The sequence below is a fragment of the Primulina huaijiensis genome, chromosome 12, assembly GCF_012295235.1.
Source record: "Primulina huaijiensis isolate GDHJ02 chromosome 12, ASM1229523v2, whole genome shotgun sequence".
In the NCBI taxonomy this organism is placed as follows: domain Eukaryota; kingdom Viridiplantae; phylum Streptophyta; class Magnoliopsida; order Lamiales; family Gesneriaceae; genus Primulina; species Primulina huaijiensis.
In genome coordinates, this window is record NC_133317.1 from 17827813 (window position 1) to 17849039 (window position 21227).

General features: G+C 36.4%; 1 protein-coding gene across 1 annotated transcript; it reads left to right on the plus strand.

Annotated features, from left to right (window-relative positions):
- Positions 1–18027: 18027 nt before the first annotated feature.
- LOC140990713 (secreted RxLR effector protein 161-like) lies at positions 18028–21018 on the plus strand. Its single transcript, XM_073460547.1, has 2 exons — positions 18028–19000; positions 20395–21018. Exons 1-2 carry the CDS (start codon positions 18520–18522, stop codon positions 20667–20669), a joined length of 756 nt encoding a protein of 251 aa, XP_073316648.1. The 5' UTR covers positions 18028–18519; the 3' UTR covers positions 20670–21018.
- The last annotated feature ends 209 nt before the right edge of the window (positions 21019–21227 follow it).

Sequence of the window (21227 nt, forward strand, 5' to 3'; positions counted from 1 at the left end):
TTATTTAAACAAAATTATTTTTAATGTTTTAATTAAGAACTAATGAGCCTAATTTACCTACTTAGTGGGCTTAAGCCTTATTAGTAACTTAATTAAGTATTAAATGTTTTAAACCCACCCCAAGCCCTCACATCACACGCCCCACAATTTCAATTCTCTCCAACTCTTGTACACGACACACACATACAATACTTTAAGAAAAGTTCGAAGGTTTCAAGGACAATTCAGTCTAGGGTTCTCGTCGCCGTTCTTCGCAATCGTCAACGAGAATTCGTGCTTAAAAAACGCAAAGGCACTCATAATTCTTTCTTTCAAACATCATCACACCATAATATATGTTTATGTATGAATTTTATGGAAAAACAAGTGATACCTTGAATTACTTTCGTCCTTATGCAACACATGAAATTTCAAGCATGAATTTTTATTCAAACTCATGTTGTTTACATGAAAAAGGGACTGCCATGAGATAGGGATTGAACAAGCATGCTTTTACACGAGTTCTAGGGGTCCTAGGATGCACAATCATTTGATGCACACGAAAACGTTTCAAGCTAGACCACTTTGCTGTCATAGGGAAGAAGGGGTTCGGTTTTGGTGCAAGGCTTGGCATGGCATGGCACGGCTAGGACCAGGGCTATCCAAGGTCATGTCCGAGCAAGGGAGAGAGTCCTATCCATGCTAGGACTCACGTCAAGTGCAAGGGAAGGAGTCCTAGGCCCGAGAATCGCATGGGGATCACGCACACTTGCAGCTGCGCAGGCCAAGCGTCTCGGCCTGGGGGGTTTTGGGTTGTGCTAGATCAAGGCACTAGGGTCCTAGGAGAGTGCACATGGGTCGGGTTCAGGGGTTGGTCCAGTGGCTAAGTCCTAGAGGCGAGTTCGAAGAGTCCTAAGCTATGAGGAGTCTCGGTTGGTTTGGTTGCAAGGTTAGGGACTTTGGTTTTTAGCTAGGGGTCAAGTTGGTTGGGTCCAAGGTTCTAGGAGGGTTCTTGGAGGGTCTGGTCAAGGGTCGGCTCTGTGTGATCCGAGCTTGGCTCGATGAATAAGCTAGGTGGCTCGATGAGGTTGGTTCGAAGGTTTAGGGTTCCCTTTGATAAATAAATTCGAAACACTGCTCACAGAGGTCGAGTCGTGGTTCATGAGGGCTAAAATAATATAAAAAGACTAAGTTTTTAATTTAGAAATTTTATATTATAGTTTGGAATTTTTCGTGATTGAAACATCTTCAAAACGACTAATTACGAATTAATTAAAAAGTCTAGTATTTAAGCTAAATAAAATTTTGAAAAATTCAATATAGGCTTAAATATTTATTTGGGACATGTTTAAGTCAATAAAATTAAGAAAAAGTCAAAAACGTGAAATTTTACATGTAGGGGTAAAACGGTCATTTTACATCCGAAAATTAGAAAACGTCATGGCAGTGCTCTAATTGCTATTTTATATGCTAATATGTTTATTTCAAATGTTTATGAATTTTTATATGCCAAATTATGACTTTTAAATGTTCATCAATTTTTATGGTTTAAATTGGACATTTTAAAAGATACGTTGCATGCTTGGTTTAAAAGAAAAACGATATTATATGAATGTTTTTATTAAGTGATGGTAAAACGACATGTTGAAAGACGTAAAGGGATTGTGACTAAATACGATGCTATGTTGAAAATATCGTGAGGGTTATGGTCCCAGTGGGAGCCCGACGATCGTGTTTCCTTGGATACGGATACGAATACGAATATGTTAATACGTTGGCCAAGGCCCAGTTGACTGGTGAGAGTGTCACTGGTGTCTCCGTCATCCAGTACTGTGGTTTTCTCTAGATGGATCCATCGCCAAATACGATTAAGAATACGAGACACAATCACGATCTGAATTCAACAAACACGAATATGATTATGTTAATATGAATATGAATATGTTGATATGAAAATATTTAAGAAAATGTTTATGTTTAAATTTTATGCATCATTATGAAAATGTTATTTTAAGTACAAATAATTTTCACTGTTGTATGTGACCTGTATATGTATTACTTGTTATCAAGAATATGATGTGTTACGTCTTTAGACTCACTAGGTGTGATTGATGTAGGTGATATTAATAACTATGATATTGAAGGTCTTGATGGGTGACTTTGCTGGACTGTCGGTGAACATAACCCGAGGACCAGGGCTTCTACTTTCCGCATTTAAAGTTTTTGATTTACGTTAAAGATTTTACGACAATTTATTTGTGTTTTTGAGAGATTTTTTGAGAGGTTTAGTATGTGCTACACTTTTAAAATTTATTGCGTTTTAGGTTTGGTAAAATGTTTAACGATCTCATGTTTTGACTATTTCCTTTTGATTTTCAAATACTAGTTGGATGTTTTATTTTAAAATGGTGTAAAAAAATATTTTATATATATGTATACGTATAGGCCAAATTATCAAGAGCTTTAAAAAAAATTTCTAGTACTTTTTTAGCAAAACGAATAAGCAGACGTTTCAGTTGGTATCAGAGCAAAGGTCCTGTAAAGGGTTGTGCCACCATCAGCGCCAGAAAGATCAGTCATCAAGCCTCAAATTTGTAAGTTTTACATGCTTTATATGATTTGATATGATGTTACCTACATGATGACATGAATAATATGTTTACTAGCTTTTTGAGTATATATGCTTTGCATCCTTAAATTGCTAAAATGAATAAGGATATGTCATATGGTTAGAAAACTTATATTTGAAATGCATGTTGGTTACGTTAGAATTTGGAAAACATTCAGATAAAATGCCTACTAGACGTGCCCATGTTAATGAGAATCAAGCTGAGAACAGTGTGAACCATCAGGGGAATGCATCACCCCCACCACCACCTCCTCCGGGGGATGCTGCTACTCGTGCGTTAGAGGGGATGGCTCGTCTCTTTGAGCAACAGTTACAGCAGCAACAGTTACAGCAGATGCAGCAGGCACCTAGGCCTCATCATGATATATATGATCAGTTCCGGAGGCTAGGACGGAAGGAATTTTCTGGCACTACCGATCCTTTTGCTGCTGAGGGTTGGATTCATTCACTCGAGGTACACTTTCGCTATCTGGATATTGGAGATGCTGACCATGTGAGTTGTACCACTTATCTGTTTAGGGATGACGCTTCTTTATGGTGGGAATGAGTCCAGCATGGTGTTAACCTTGCTACACTTACTTGGGCTCAATTCAAAACGATATTCTACGAGAAATATTTTACTGCTGATGTCAGAAAGCGATTAAAGAGGGAATTTATGACTCTCCGTCAGGGAGACGCTACTGTTGCTGAATTTGTGAAAAGTTCTATAGGGGTTGTCACTTTGTACCCTTTATTGCCAAGGATGCTGAAGAGAAGCTTAGACACTTCATGGATGGTCTACGACCCACCATACGGAATAATGTTATGATGATGCGTCGTTCGGATTATGCTACTGCAGTTACTTATGCATTCCAGTCTGAGCAATCCTTGAAGGACATCGAGTTTGAGTTACAGATCAAGAGGCATCAACATCAGAACAATAATCAACCAAATAAGAAGCAATATACGGGTCCTCCTAGACGTCAAGGGCTTCAAAAGCCCCAAGGTCAAATCAAGAAGCAAGCACCGTCAAAGCCACCACATGTAGCACCAAAAACTGCAGAAGGACAACCATGAGAGAAGTGCAATCGACTACACTATGGACCATGTGTTTGGGGTACTACTAAGTGCTTCATATGCAAGGAAGAAGGGCACAAAGCTGTTGATTGCCAGAAGAAGAATGCACCCACCGTTGGGCGAGCTTATGCTATGAATGCAGAGGAAGCTGAAGGGGAACCAGACACAACTCTTATCACTGGTAACCTAGTCATCTAACATTTATACATTGCTCATTATCGCATGAAATGTTTAATTGGTTAATAGAATGGAATTGGGAACAAGATTTAACCTAATAGAAATTAGGTTGCATGTTCTACTTTAGTTGGAATTTAAGATATGATTTTAGAAACTATAGAAACTGGTATTGAAATTTTGAGCCTTAGATTTATACAAAGGATGTAATATTTCCAATAAAAGTTTTAGGGTCAAAATTAAAGAAAAATCATAATCAAGGGTTGGCAGGGGTTTCGAATTTTATTGAGAGGTCATTATGCAATTAATGAAATTATAAGGGTCTAAAAGGTAATATTCGATAATTAAGGGACCAAAATGTAATTAACCGAAAGATAAGAAACCTAAGTGCAATTTCTGAATTCTTAAGGACCACAAATCCAATTTTCGAAATTTAAAGGATTAAAATAAGAATTTTTAAAAATACAAGGTTTAAATTGCAAATATCCAAAAATTTGGGACTAAAATGCAAATTTCAAAAAATTGAAGGACTAAAAGGCAATTTTTCCAGAAATTCTTAAGTTCAACGCGTAATCTTCATCTAACTTTGATAGAATTAATGATAGAAATTCTTTAAACTTCAACACGAAAAGATTTAAAAGTTGTTTTTGCCATAGGGTGGATCATCATTCAAGGGGTAGCAACCTATGCACTACTAGATTCGGGAGCTAAACATTCATTCATCTCTGAAACCTTCATCAAAAGACTAAATATGTAACGCTCTGAAAATTCGAAGGTCCACGTAAACCACATGCATATAAGTTATTAAATTCCTTTGTATCTTAATTAAATGTTTTAATTGCATGGATTAATTTTGTTGTGCTTATTGACATATTTAAAATATATTTTTTTCATGGTTTTATTAAAAGGTATTTTTAAAAGTTATTCGAGTTGCGATCGAGAACGGAGACCGAGGTCTGAAAAATGTAAAATATTTTTATTAAACAATTGTTTTTAATTATTTAAATTAAGGGTGATGTTTCTTATTATTTTTGAAAATATGGGGTTTTGAGGTGATTTTATACGCCGGGACGTAAAATTTATCGGTGTTGGATTTTCAACAAAAATATAAACTTGTGGGCAACCCGGCTAATAAATTCACAAACTTATTTGAACAAAATTATTTTTAAAATTTTAATTAAGCAATAATGGGCCTAAATTATTTACTTAATTGGCCAAAGTCTTATTATTGGATTAATTAAGTATTTAATATGCAAACTTGACCCCAAACCCTCCCCATAAAACACGCCCATCTCTTTTACACAATTCAAACTCTTCCCTTTCACTCCAAACTCAACTACATGGCACACACCAGATTTTTGAAGAGAAACTTTTGAAAATTCAAGGGAAACTTGTGAGCTTTGAAGAGAATTCATCCTAGGGTCTCCTACGTCAAAGTTCTTCGCATCGCCGTCGAATATTCGTGCGTTTAAAATGCAAAGGCACGCCTTAATCTCCTTTTTCTCATCTTTCACACCATATTATGTGTTTGATACGTGATTGCATTAAAAACATGATGCAACTTTTATATTTTTGTTTTTATGGCTATACATACACAAAACTAGTGTTTTCATCTTTTAAAACTCCTCATAATGATTCACAAAGGGGCTGCCATGTTAGAGGTACTTGAAGGGATGTTTTTCCACATGTTTAAGGGTCCCTAGGTGTATGTTTAAAGGCTGAAAAAAATAGGAAAGGAATAAAAACGAAAATAGACTCCTTAAGGGAAAGGACTCTTCGACTAGGAGTCTTTGAGGGTCATGGCTGCTACCTGTTGTGGGGACCCGGACGCTAATCATGTTCTTAATTGTCATTGGGACTAATTAATCAATTATAATAAACAGGGTCTAAATTTTTTTTTTTTTTAATATAATATTAAATGCGGAACGTAATGGAATCACTATACTATACATATCAGTATAAAAATAAAGTACAAGTCTTGTACTATATACAATCATTTACAAACTAAGGTTCAACTACTAAATATCAAGTGTTCAACCCTATCTCAAATCAAGTCCGTAGTCTCCACTCTAATCACGATCTCTCTTCATCTCCTCGACCCCGATCCTGTCCCACCTGTTGCCATGCACACATACAAACACGACAACAGCCGGATAACTCCGGTGAGAATAAAATCCCAGTATAAATCAACGAACCATGCAATCATATAAATAATATAAAGCATGTAACAGATGACAGTAATATAGATCAAAATCTAAAAATATAATCAATGTAAAACTGTCAATCATACTCGTGACTCCACGTCTCAGACTAGACTCAATCCTAGTCTAGGGATCCCGGTTTCCAGACGTTGGTATTCCTATATCGACCAACAGTAATAGAAGAAACTCCGATTCTATCCACGTCGATATAACCAAACATCCAGTGTCTTGACCTATCCGTCACAGACTGTGGCACTATCGCCAATACACTATCTTGTGACATCGTGCAATGTGCCCGTGGCGATCCCACCACTATCAGGTACTTCTGTCACAAGATCACTCATCTAATATTCGTCTAACACATGCTCTCTATACATCAATAGAACAAGCATATCAAATCAAATCAATGCAGATAATAACAAATAGTATGTGATTTAGGGAAACACAGGTATATCCTACTTGTGTCGATCTCCCAATACCACATTGACTTATACCTTTCGTTTGTAGTCTCGGTCTAAGGCAATTGAAGTTCTGAACTCAAGACTGTTTCTGTGTAGCTGAAACGATATATCAAGAATCATAATATCAATATTTCATTCTCAATTCAACACTAAATCGGATTAAGCGGAATAGAATTCAAATCAACGGCATAACGGCACAATCCCGATATTCCCGTCAATACAATATCAACAACTATCAATTACAATCCATAACCCATATCTGATACAACTCATAATCAATCTATAACTCAAATCTGTCCGATTTCCAATCAATATACTCAGAAATTCCTAACAATTCCACAATCAATCTGTTATTCGATCTGACTTCGATTCTACGATGTCTAGTATATCAAGAACATCATATATGAATCCTATTCAATTCTGACAATAGCACAATTTCAAAACATATCAAAACGTAACAACACTTACGTCCAGTTGTAGCCCACGTCGATAGGAACACAGTACCGAAGTCGGATTCAAAATCTAATGGGCGGATCGAAATATAAAGGCGTAAGGATTTTTCTATAGCTTTTCTCGTTTCCTTTCTCGATTCTTCGTTTCTGATTCTTGCTGAAGAAACTTACAACCTTATATATATATCCACATGCATGCTGAAGAAACGTGGCTTATTTTCACACATTTCAGTCGGCGCTCGGGCGGTCACAATTTACCGCTCGGGCGCGGAACGTTCTGTCCAGGCCCTAAAGTCGTTCTACTCTGGCGCTCGGGCGGTAACTTTCAGCCGCTCGGGCGCCAGACGTTCTGTCTGAATTCTTCTTTTGTGATGCATTCGCGCTCGGGCGGTCATTTTCTACCGCTCGGGCGCCAAAGGTTCTGTACAAACCTTTGTTTTTGAGTTCTACCGACTCCCGGCTATCCCACTCAAGCTCCTATACCCTCAATACTGTTCATTACTCCACTTCTGATTACAGTAATTAAATCTCGGGCCTTACAGCTACAGTTAGGGAGGGTCCACTAGACTTAATTGGGCTGCATAGGAAGGATGGGTAGAGGCTGGACATGGTTGTTAAGGGCCGGAGGCGAAGCTAGCCTAGGTTCGAATCATATTAGGACTAGGACTCTTGTGCAGAAAAATTCGGTAGCTTCCTAGGCATGTTCAAGGGATTTAATGGGCTGGAATTTTGTTGTATATGGGTTAGTTAGGTGTTATTATGCTTTGGTCCAAGTTTGGTAAGTTTTGGTTAAGTTTCGAGTCCATACGAGTCAAAACCAGGGTGTACGTCTAAGTCTAAAAACGAATCGATGAATTTAACGAAAAATCTAGTTTTAAGATTTATAAAATTATGAAAAATTAGGTTTAAGCTTAAATAATTATTAAAAGTCTAAGTTTTTAATTTGAAAATTTTATATTACGGTTTGGTTTAATTCGGGATAAAAACGCGTTAATATGTCTTATTTAAAGATTAATTTAAAAGTCCTCGATTTAAGCTAAAAATATGAGAAAATTAATGTAAGCTAAAATAATTATTTGGGACATATTAGAGTCAATGAAATTAAGAAAATGTTAAAAATGTGAAATTTTACGTTCAGGGGTAAAACAGTCATTTTATACCTTGAAATTAGTAACGTCGTGGCAATGTCCCGGATGCTGTTTTATATGCTAATATGATTATTTTAAATATTTATGGATGTTTTCATTATTTAATATGCCAAAACGTTTATTTTAAATGTGTATGATTTAAATGTTTATTTTAAAGGTTTATGATGTTAAAATGTTTATTTTAAAACGTTTATGGCTTGTTATGGATTTTTATATGCTAAAATGTTTATTTTAAAATGTTTATGGATTTTGGGAATGTTAAAATGTTTCTTTTAAAATGTTTATGGATTTTTATATGTTAAAATGTTGGTTTTAAATGTTTATGAATTTTTATATGTTGAATTATGATGTTTAAATGATTATGGATTTTTATGATTTAATGTGAAAATTAAAAGACGTGTTGCATGCTTGGTTTCGAAAAATCAAAATGAGAAGTATATGCATGATTTTTATTAAGTGATGATAACATGTTGAAAGACGTGAAGGGATTGTGACTAATACGATGATATGTTGGAGATATCGTGAGGGTTATGGTCCCAGTGGGAGCCCGACGATCGTATTTCCTTAGATACGGATATGTATATGTATATGATGATATGCTTTGGGATAACGTGAGGGGAAAAGACCCCAGAGGAAGCCCATGCGTGGGAAAAGGCCCTAGAGGAAGCCCGTCTATGGGAGAAGGCCTCCGAGGGAGCCCCGACGACCGTATTTCCATATTATGAGGATAGGCGAAGGCCCAGTTGACCGGTGAGAGTAATGATGGTGTCCCCACCACCCAGTACTGTGGTTACATGTAGATAGATCCATCGCCCAATACGATTAAGAATACGAATTACAAACACGATCTGAATTCAACAAACACGAATATGCATATGAACATGGATATGAATACGCATATGAATATGAATATGTTAATATGAATATGTTGATATAAAAATGTTATGAATATATTTATGAAAATTTTATGGACATGTTTATGTTTAAAGTGATGCATCATTATGGAAATATTTTTATTTAAAGTATATGCATCATGAAATGTTTATGAAAATGGTTATGTTTAAAGTTTATGCATCTTCATGAAAACGATATTTTAAGTATAAGTATTTTTCACTGTTGCATGCAATTTGTATATGTGTTACTTGGTATCAAGATTATGGTGTGTTGAGTCATTAGACTCACTAGGTGTGATTGATGCAGGTGATTATGAAAATGATGGAGGTATTGATGGTTGATCTGACTGGATTGAAGGTGCACATAACCCGAGGACCGACGCTAGTTTTCCGCACTAGTTATGATTTATGATTTTAAGTTATGTTAAAGATATTTTTATGACTTTGTTTATGCTATGAGTGGTTTTTGAGAGGTTATAATATGAGCTATACTTTTCAAATAATGTTTTTAAATTTGGTAAAACGTTTGACGATTTTATGATTCAAACTATTTTCCTTTGATTTAAAAATGGTGTCAAGGTATTTTAAATTATATATATGTATATTTTGAATTATATAGATTAAGGAGGTAAAAAAAATTTCTAGCACGATTTAAGAAAACGAATAGCAGACGTTCTAGTTGGTATCAGAGCAAAGGTCCTGTAAAGGGTTGTGCCATCATCAGCGCCGGAAAGATCAGTCGTCAAGCCTCAAACTTGTAAGTTTACATGCTTTATATGATTTTATGATGTTACCTGCATAATTATGTTTATGTCACATGTTTAATAGCTTTATGATAATATATGATTTATATGCTTTAGAATTTTTTTATACGTGATACGATATGAAATAAGAAATTATTTTTTTCTACACATGTTGGCTTTGTGGTGGAATTGGACTATGTGAATTTTTGGGTTTTAGTATTGACATTCTACTTTTTTGGCCATAAGTTAAACGTGAATATTATGAATGTTTTGGGACACGTGTATTTCTCTAAGAAAATAATGATGACTCGTGGTTACTAGTTAAATTAATTTTTGGGAATTACTCATAAGGAATAATGATTCGAAGACTGCGATTATCTTTGGAAGTAAGAAAATGTATAAATTGGGATTTTAAGTTTGATGAAAGGTAAGATTGATTATAGGAATTGATTTTTGGGTAAATAAGTTTAAAATTATTGAAAATTTTGTTATGGGAAATCGGTAGAAGGAAATAAAGAATGCCAAAAATTAATGGATTAATCGTTGGATTTTTTGGAATTAAGGACCAAATGAGATATTTTTTGGGGAAATTAAGAAATAATTTTGCAATTATTAAGGAATTTTGGGACTAGTTTAGCAATAAGTGAGAATTGAATAGTTTGAATGCCAAGAAATTTTGATGATTTAGGCTTGAAAGAATACTTAGAACCTTGAAATATCTTGGGTTATAACGTTATAAGGAATTTTTAATCAAGAATATTATGGGATGAATCAATAATAAGCTTGAAAATCTAAGCATCGGTAGGCGTGTTTGAGATTTTAAGGTTGAAATATGATAAGTTGATGAACATTCTGGGCATAAAATAAGGATAGTAATATACGATAAATATGACTATCCATCTTTTAATATTGAGAATTTTAAGGAAAGTTGAAATTCGAGGTTATAATAGCATATAACTAAGTCATCATGGGTCTTTTTAAGTTGCGATTTGCAAATAAGGATTTAGAAGGAAAATTTAATTGGGATCAAGGAGACGTAAGAACATTCTAAAACTTAAGTTTTACCAGAGTAACGTAGCGGAAACGTGGATTTTTGGGATACTGGAATTGAATCTAAACTTTGGGTTAGCAAAAATAAGCGAATTTCGAGGACAAAATTCAACCTAAGGGGGGAAGATTGTAACACCCTGAAAATTCGAAGGTCCACGTAAACCACATGCATATAAGTTATTAAATTCCTTTGTATCTTAATTAAATATTTTAATTGCATGGATTAATTTTGTTGTGCATATTGACATGTTTAAAATATATTTTTTTCATGGTTTCATTAAAATGTATTTTTAAAAGTTATTCGAGTTGCGATCGAGGAACGGAGACCGAGGGCTGAAAAATGTAAAATATTTTTATTAAACAATTGTTTTTAATTATTTAAATTAAGAGTGATGCTTCTTCTTATTTTTGAAAATATGGGGTTTTGAGGTGATTTTATACGACGAGACGTAAATGTTATCGGTGTTGGATTTTCAACAAAAATACGAACTTGTGGGCAACCTGGCTAATAAATTCACAAACTTATTTGAACTTGTGGCTCCGGTTTTATTGACTCTGATGTAAAACAATCTTTATTTTAATAATATTTTACGATTTTATTCGATTATGGCATTATACTTTATCTGTATACCCATGCAAGCTGCATAGATAAAGTCCTTGAATATACAATAGGTACCATGAGGTCTGCGTCCCAACATAAGATCATGAAACTCATTAATAAGCGTACCGTATATTATAAACTGGTTCTTAGTAGATTCGGCCGCCTAAAAAAAGGATAAAGGTCGCTCGAGCTCGAGACTAGAATCTGTGGAGTAAACACCATGTTTCATTGGTAAGGGCATAGAGATGTCCATTCACACAGATGGATGATCATATGATGATGCACTGAACAACTCTCCCTTGGACTATCCAAGTGGTTCTCACTTATCGAGTGGAATAGTCCGCAGTTATGGTTGTACACCATTAGTCCTTTGACTCAGGACAATGTAAGGGCTATACATACTAGCATGCACTTTGATCCGTTTACTGACTCCATCGAGGGTCATCAGGTGGCGAGGTTGGGTGTAGTATCGAAATACGTAGGAGCAAATACATTGTAGTCGGGGATTCACCGTTTACCTACGGGTAAAGATATCCTATGTGGTCTGATGAGTCAATAGTGCAAGGAATCTCTGGCCGAAGTAAGACATGTGCAGTTGGGAAAGGTCTTTCCTCAGTTGCGCATACCATGACACTATTACTCAAAGATAAATCACATCGCCATCTAATATATATGCAACTCTCGATATACCAATGGTTGCAGATTCGATCGTGATATATGTGTTGAAAGGACCGTACTTTACGCTAACCATGACTAAAGGTTATTGCAGGCACTATCAGTGATACCTAGGGGATCATGGGGCGATGCTACTAGACGCTCTTACCATGGTCCGATGGGTGGAATCAGAAATGAGTTCTGACATTCTTGAACAAAGTGTTGATAAAAAGAATGAGGCTAACTAGGGTAAGCCCGAATAAGAATAAATGTTATTCTGAATCACATGGAGATGTGAACCCACGGCTAGCTGTATCCCTGAACCATTGAGGGTCACACAAGTATCGGTTTCTGTGTTCCCGTTAAGATAGTCAAATTTCAAGGAGTTGGAATTTGGCGACAATAGTTTGATGGAGATCAAACATGAAGCTTATAAAGGAGTTTATGAGCTGATTCCATAGGATGGAAGAAATGGAAGTTAGCATGATTGCTAAATAAGGAAGGAGAATGGAACTGCCTGTTTTGTGAAGGAGTTCACTAAAACCGGCAGTTGCCGAATTTGGTAGCTGCTATATATATGGTAAGTTCTAAATTTGGTAAATGAAAATTTTGATCTTCGAAATTTTTTATTTTCATTATATGAACAAGATTTATATCCTTGGTATATCGGCGCTCTCGGATCGTCGATCGGGGTTATAATGAGTTCGGAATCAATTTTTTGTGTGAATTTTGAATTTACTAATTAAATTATTGTGCTAGTAGTGGTGACTACTAACATGCACAAATTCTTATATATGTTCTAGAGGAGTCTAGAATTAAATTAACCAATCAGTTAATTTATAAATTAAATAATGGTTATTTACTTTAATTAATGTACATATTTATTTTATATGGTGATATAAAATATGTGTAAATGATATTATTATATCATGTATTATTAAAAGTTAATAAATACATTATATAAATATTAATTATATGAGTGTTTTAATATAATGAAATTATTAGAGTTCTTGTATGAGAAGGACTCCTAATTGGATTAGGAGTCTCACTCTATATATACACCACTAGGACTCATAATAAACTAACCTAATATTTGCTCATAAAAGAAAACAAAATCTCTCCAATCAAAAATCCAACTCTCGGCCATAACATTGAGAAAGAAAATAAAAAAATTTTGGCCACTTTTTGGTTTTTTCCTCCATCGTTCTTCCATCTCCGTCTTTTGGAAATTCGGAGATTACAATCTCAACGCACAAATTGTTTGATATTACTAGTGCAATCCAAACAAGGAATTCAGTTTCTGATCGTGGATCAAATTAGACGATCAAAGGAGAAGAGCTGTTCGTAGAGATTTACAAGTAGCACTATCTCCGCATAAAAATCAGAATAGGTTGGAGTCCAAGCGTTAAGAACGCAAAGGTATAATTCTAAACACCCTATGAATGTTTTTAAACACACGACGCCCAAGAACAAAATTTTTAAACTTCCGCTGCGTCTTGGGTGCGAGAGCACGATGTCACAACCGTGGTATCAGAGCTGGTAATTCTCAATCGTGTGTTTTAATTAAATTGCGTTGATTTTATTATTTCTAACCGCGTAAGAATTTTTAAGAATAACGCCCTAAAAATTATTTTTGAAAAATCGGTTTTTGAAGAAAAAAATTTTTGGGTCTTCCCGGAACTGTTTCGGGCAGACGCGTGCGGCCCAGCGTCGCGCGGTGCACGCGCACGGCTGCGCAGCGTTGTCCGTACGTGCACAGCTGCGCAGCGATGCGCGCGCAGGCGGCAGCGTGTCCGCCAGCGCCCGATTGGATCGGGCCGCGATCACGCAGTGGGCGGGCAGCGCGGGCAGGTGCCCGAGAACGTATCAGGCACTGTGACAGGCTTAGGGGAAGATTTTCAAATTTTTCAAAATTCTGGGAACTAAAATGAAATTTTTGAAATACAGAAGATTTTACCCCCTACAACAATTTTTACAAAATTAAATTCTTACAAAATAAATAATTCAAATATGATTTTAATTATTTATGGTAAAAGGTGTTTTACAAAAATTTAATTATTTGAAATTAAATAAAAGTGTTTATTTAATTTTATAATTATGGCGGTTAGTGATAATTTACGAGATAAACGATTTATTGATAATATGTGATATTATCGTATTTATATAATATATGATATTATATGTTAAAAGGATGATCGAGAGCCATGACCAATGTGCTATGTGTATGTTAGGATTTTTTTTACATGTTGTAATTTTTGATTCTTTGATAATTAAAACTGGACCTGGTTTATGGTCCGTTCCCACCCCCTAAATTTGTATCCCAATCTGCCATGAAAATTTAATGTAAATATTAGATTTAGTGGGTGATCAAGATTTGAAGACGGTGGACCCGAGATCCTCAAAAGGAGTTTTGAAGATCGAAGACGTGTAAATTTTTTAAGCTTATGTAATAGTTGCATTTGCATCCCTGCATTTACCTAGGTTATAAACATGGATCCGTATGTGACTCGTACGGATCAATTAGCTCTCGGTTATCGATCATCCTTTATTATTATTTATGATGTATGTGATATATTATAAATAATCAGTATGTGCATTATTATATAATAACAAGAGTTGCATGAATCCGGCAATCATATAAACAAACATGGCACGAGTTTTAAAATTAATGATGAGACAAATTTTTAAAATTAAAATCCCACATTTTGGATGAGATCCAAAATTTAAATCAAGCCCATTAAAAAGATAATTAAAAGAAAGTTTAATAATTCCTTGCCTTCCATCAACGGTGGTTGCATGATGAACGCTACCCGCGCTCAGTGTCTGGCTCATATTATTGGGGAGGCCTTGACGCCGGAAAGCTGTGACTTCCACTGACATATTTGATGTGAACTACGTGGAACTCCCATTACTTCGGCTCATATTATTGGGGATCTCATGGCGACCGTCCACTAAGGTTCAACATTGATGGGTCAGGTTTGACACGTGAAGAGAAAGGGGATCATATTATTGGACCCTCCTCAAACGTGAGGCAAAATTACGTAATGGTTGCAAGGAGTTGCAATTGGGCTCTACCTTTTGGAAGTTATGATTGGCTGATATTATTCGGGATCAAAATTTTGCAATTGGGCCTTGCGTACTCACTAAAGAAATTGTATTTCCCGTTTTTCATCAGAGGGTGGTGAGAATGTCGAAATAGTGGGAGGCAATTCGTAAAAACAAAATTCCATATTTTACGTCTTACAAAATATTTTAAAATAATCAGTAACGCTTGTTCTGTTTCCTTTTCAGTATATTTACAATGTCGTCACGAAACCCACTATCTGTTATACTCGATCAAAATAAGCTAACAGGACCAAATTATCTTGATTGGCTGAGGAACTTGAAAATTGTTTTGAATTCCGAAAAGATAGCATATGTGCTCACCAAGGCTCCTTCTTAGACGACTAAGCCAAATGCCACTAAGGAGGAGCTGGCTGACCTTGACAAATGGTGGGATCATGACTTGCAAGCCAAGAGCTTTATGCTAGCTTCTATGTCAAACGAGCTGCAGAGGCGGTTTGAGGAAGCTGTGAATGCTGCTGACATTTACGGCCACCTGCAAGAGTTGTATGGTGAACAAACACGTCCACTGAGGCACGCTACTGTCAAAAAACTCATGACATCATGTCTGCGAGAAGGGGCCTCGGTCCATGAGCATGGCGTGAGGATGATTGGGCTCATTGAAAAGTTAGTGGGCCTGGACCTTGTTATCCCCAATGAGTTGTCCACGGACATTCTACTACTGTCGCTGCCATCGTCGTTTGATGGGTTTGTGGTGAACTTCAATATGAACAAGTTGGAGGCCAGCCTTGAAGAGTTAGTCAACATGCTGACAAGTTATGAAGCCACCATTAAGAAGGAAAAACATGTTTTCCTCATTGGCTCTTCGTCCGAGACGAAGAAAGGGCCTAAAGGAAAGGGCAAGAAGCGTTCTCGTCCTTCAAAGAAAAACAAACCCAACAAGAAGCGAGTAGCAAACACTTCAAAGGGGCCCAAAAAGCCTGAAAAAGGAGAAGATGTTTGCTTCCACTACAAGAAGCCTGGACATTGGAAGCGCAATTGCAAGGAATATCTCGCCCAGAAGAGTTCTGGCAATGGTATGTTCTTTATTGAAATAAATGTCTCAATTAATTCAACTTCTTGGGTATTGGATACCAGATCTGGATCTCATCTTTGCAATAATTTACAGGTGATGACAAGAAGTAGAAGACTGGGAGAGGGTGAGACCTTCCTAAGGATGGGTAATGGAGCAAGAGTTGCTGCGATAGCCATAGGAGACGTTTATTTAATATTAGACAATAATTTTAAGTTAATTTTTAGAGACGTTTTGTTTGTTTCGGATTTAGTTAAAAATATTGTTTCCATTTCTGTGCTTGATAAAGATGGATTTTCTTGTTTATTTAGCAAAGGTGTTTGCAATATTTACAAGATTGAATGTTTGATTGGAACGGGTGAAATACAAAACGACCTCTATAACTTAAGAATAAAAGATATTTCAAACAAACATGTCTAAGTAAACAAGATAACAACGAAAAACAAAAAAAAACAAGATAGTCTAAACCAAGCACAAGTGTGGCACGCTAGGCTAGGACATATTTCCCAAAGAAGAATGCACAAGCTAGTGGGAGAAGGCATGTTTGACTCGTCAGACATAAACTCTCTAGAGACATGTGAGTCCTGTCTGAAAGGAAAAATAACCAAGGCCCCTTTCCTAGGGAAAGTGGAACGTGCACATGATCTGTTGGATTTGATCCATACAGATGTGTGTGGCCTGCTAAGTGTTAGCACGAGATTTGGCCATTCCTTCTTCATCACCTTCACCGATGACTACTCGAGGTATGTGTATGTGTATTTAATGAAATACAAGTCTGAAGTCTTTGAAAAGTTCAAAGAATTCAGAGCAGAAGTAGAGAAACAACTAGGAAAGAGTATTAAAACACTATGATCAGATCGAAGTGGAGTATACTTGAATACTGAGTTTCAAGACTACCTTAAAGAGAATGGGATTCTCTCACAATGAACTCCGCCATCCACACCCCAATTGAATGGTGTGTCAGAATGTCGTAATCGGACATTGATGGACATGGTCCGATCTATGATGGGATTCACTGAATTGCCGCCATCCCTTTGGGGATATGCGCTTGAAACAGAGGCAAAGTTGTTGAATCAAGTCCATACAAAGGCAGTGGATAAAACTACATATGAGATATGGATGGGAAAGCCGCCCAAATATTCTTATTTAAGAATATGGGGATGCCCTGCTTACGTGAAGCAAACAATGGGAGACAAATTGGATAGTAGAGCCAATTTGTGCTACTTTGTGGGATATCCAAAGAACTCTATTGGATATTACTTCTATTATCTCAGTGAAACAAAGGTCTTTGTTTCAAGGAATACCACTTTCTTAGAGAAGGAGTTTCTATTGGATAGAAAAAGCGGGATGATAGAACTCGATGAGATTCGAGAATCACTTACTACACAAGTAGCAGAACCCACACCCCAACAGCCAATCAAAGAAACACAAGCTCTTAGAAGATCCGAAAGGATCTCGAGGCCGCCTAATAGGTTGAGCCTGCTTCTTGAAGAGGGCCAAGGTGAGCCCATTCTTGGATGTGATCCAAGAAATTTCAATGAAGCATTTTCTGATGCCGATTTATTTAAATGGCTTGAAGCCATGCAGTCTGAGATGAACTCCATGTATTCGAACCAAGTATGATCCTTAGTAGATCCACCTGTGGGAATTGTTCCCATAGGATGCGAATGGATTTACAAAAGGAAACTTGGAGCGGATGGGAAGGTGGTGACCTTCAAAGCTAGACTGGAAGCAAAAGGATATACTCAAAATCAAAGTATTGACTATGAGGAAACATTTTCTCCAGTAGCAATGTTCAAGTCCATTAGAATACTGCTAGCCATAGCAGCATGGTATGACTATGAAATATGGAAAATGGATGTGAAAACAGCATTCCTTAATGGGGATATTAAGGAAGAGATTTACATGTCTCAACCTGAAAGATTCACATCAGTATGAAGTGAGCATAAAGAATGCAGACTTCAGAGATCCATTTATGGACTCAAACAGGCATCAAAGTACTGGAACCTCAGATTTGACAACACCATCAAAGAGTTTGATTTTTCCAAAAATCCTGAGGAACCTTGTGTATACAAGAAGGTTAGTGGGAGTGCAGTAACATTCCTAGTACTTTATGTTGATGACATACTACTCATTGGGAATGATGTAGGGATGTTGCAGTCAACTAAAGTATGGTTAGCTGATAAGTTCTCCATGAAGGATATGGGTAAAACATCATATGTATTAGGAATACAGATCTATAGAGATAGATCAAAGAGAATGCTAGGGCTCACCCAATCCACATATATTGATACCATACTGAGGAGATTCTCTATTGAGTAGTCCAAGAGAGGATATCTCCCAATGTCTCATGGTGTGAATCTATCCAAGTCTATGTGCCCTAAGACTGATGAAGAGATGGAAACCATGAGCCGCATTACATATGTGTCTGCCATAGGCAGTATTCTGTATGGTATGATATCTACTCGACCTGATATTGCATATGCACTGAGTGTTGCAAGACGATATCAGTCGAATCCTGGTCCACTGCCTTGGAAAGTAGTGAAGGACATTCTTAAGTACTTGAGAAGAACTAAGAATTTGTTCTTGGTATACGGGAGTGGAGAACTAAAATTGGAAGGTTACACTGATTCTAGCTTCCAATCAGAAGTGGATGATTCGAAATCGACCTCCGGATTTGTATTCAATCTCAATGGTGGTGCTGTCTCTTGGAAGAGTTCCAAGCAAGACACCACAGCGGATTCAACCACTGAGGCCGAATATATAGCTACATCTGCTGCAGCAAAGGAGGGTGTTTGGATGAGGAATTTCATCCAAGAGTTGGGTGTTGATAGGCTCATAATATTTTGTATTTTATTGTCGTATCTCTCATTGTTATAACTACCAATGTGCTTAATTGACACATTTTTGTGTGATTTTATATTTAGAAAGAAGTTTTCTACTCTTGCGAGAAATCTGGGCTAAAAAGGGTGATTTTATATCCCAATTAAAGTTGCCGATTTGATCTTAGTTGAAGACGTGGAGCAGAAAAATTCAGAAGATGTTTTTGCATAAGGCGTGATCATGCTTTGTAACGATTCCTTGGCTGCCTAGTGAGAATTAGGAATTTTTATTTAAGGAAGAAAAACAAGATAGAGTTTTTTCCATAAAAAAACTCTATATTCTTGGAGGATATTTTCTAGTATATTTTAATTTTATTGATTAGGTTATAATTACTAGATTATTTTGGGCTTTTATATTTTTTGGACCTAATTTTCCCTTTTTTGGCCTACAAAACTAATGTGAAACAAACATGAGGCGGAAGAATAAGATTTTCTCCAATCACCACAACTCACGTGAAGAACAAGGAAAAAAAGGGGCTCAAGGATTTTCTCTCCGATTTTCTCCACAACTCTAGGCTAAGTTTTAATTCTGATTTAAGGGTATTTTTTACTGTTTAATTTATCAGTGTAAGGTATTCGTTCTTAAATTCAATATTTTTTTATTCCAAGTATTTGCCGATTTATGATTTAATTATATGAGTATTGTATATCGATTAATTTCACAATTTAATTCGATATAGGATTTTCTACTGCTAACCATGAATTCAGTGATCCGTAATTGTCATGAATGATTTGTACACGAGTAGCATAGATTAGATGTGTTGTGCTATCATAATATATCTAATCTAAATAAATCAATAAAACTGTATTTATCAATTGCAGCTATCTCGATTGTTAGATTTCAGGATTAACTGTTTTCACAAATCTAAAAGCTATCTTTAATTAATATGGAACGTTATCGTGCCCAGTTGGTTATTGATAAGTTTTGACAGGATGCTGGGTTCGGTCAATTGATTAAGGAAAACACAAGAATTTTAGCGGCTATCCCAATAATTCTAAAGTTAATTGCTTGAAACAACTTGAATAAATTATTTGTTAGCCGATGAACAGTGATATAATTAAATAGTAGAACTCCCTTGAATCAGACTTTTCCTCGTATTAATTTCTTTATTTTATTCTAGTTGATTAATTATCAGTTAAATTTATTGTTTTACGTTCTTAGATAAATTTAGTTTATCATTTTATTAAATTCATATCCCAGAATCCCCCCTTCATTTGCATTTTACTTGAAAGAAATCATCCTCTGTTCCCTGTGGATTCGACCCTACTTACCATTACACTCATTTTACTTAGAGAGTAGGAATTTAAGTTTGGTGGCTCAACGACAGCACACCAGGTGTCATTCCTCAAACGGTTGATCCAGTCCCGGTCTACTGTGACAACACCGGTGCCGTAGCGCAAGCGAAGGAACTGAGGACTCTTCAGCGATCCAAACATATACTGAGGAAGTTCCACATAATCCGGGAGATTGTGGGAAGAGGAGACATTTCGGTAGAGAGAGTCGCCTCCGCAGATAACGTTGCTGATCCACTGACGAAGCCCCTGCCAGGACCATTGTTTGAGAAGCATCGCAAAGCAATGTGTCTAAGATCAATGGATAGTTGGCTATAGGGCAAGTGGGAGATTGTTAGAGTAGGTGCCCGGCAAGCCAACTTGTGGCTCCAGTTTTATTGACTCTGATGTAAAACAATCTTTATTTTAATAATATTTTACGATTTTATTCAATTATGACATTATACTTTATCTGTATACCCATGCAAGCTGCATAGATAAAGTCATTGAATATACAATAGGTACCATGAGGTCTGCGTCCCAACGTAAGATCATGAAACTCATTAATAAGCGTATCGTATATTATAAACAGGTTCTTAGTAGATTCAGCCGCCTAAAGAAAGGATAAAGGTCGCTCAAGCTCGAGACTAGCATCTGTGGAGTAAACACCATGTTTCATTAGTAAGGGCATAGAGATGTCCATTCACACAGATGGGTGATCATATGATGATGCACTGAACAACTCTCCCTCGGACTGTCCAAGTGGTTCGCACTTATTGAGTGGAATAGTCCACAGTTATGGTTGTACACCATTATTTCTTTGACTCGGGACAATGTAAGGGCTATACGTACAAGCATGCACTTTGATCCGTTTACTGACTCCATCGAGGGTCATCG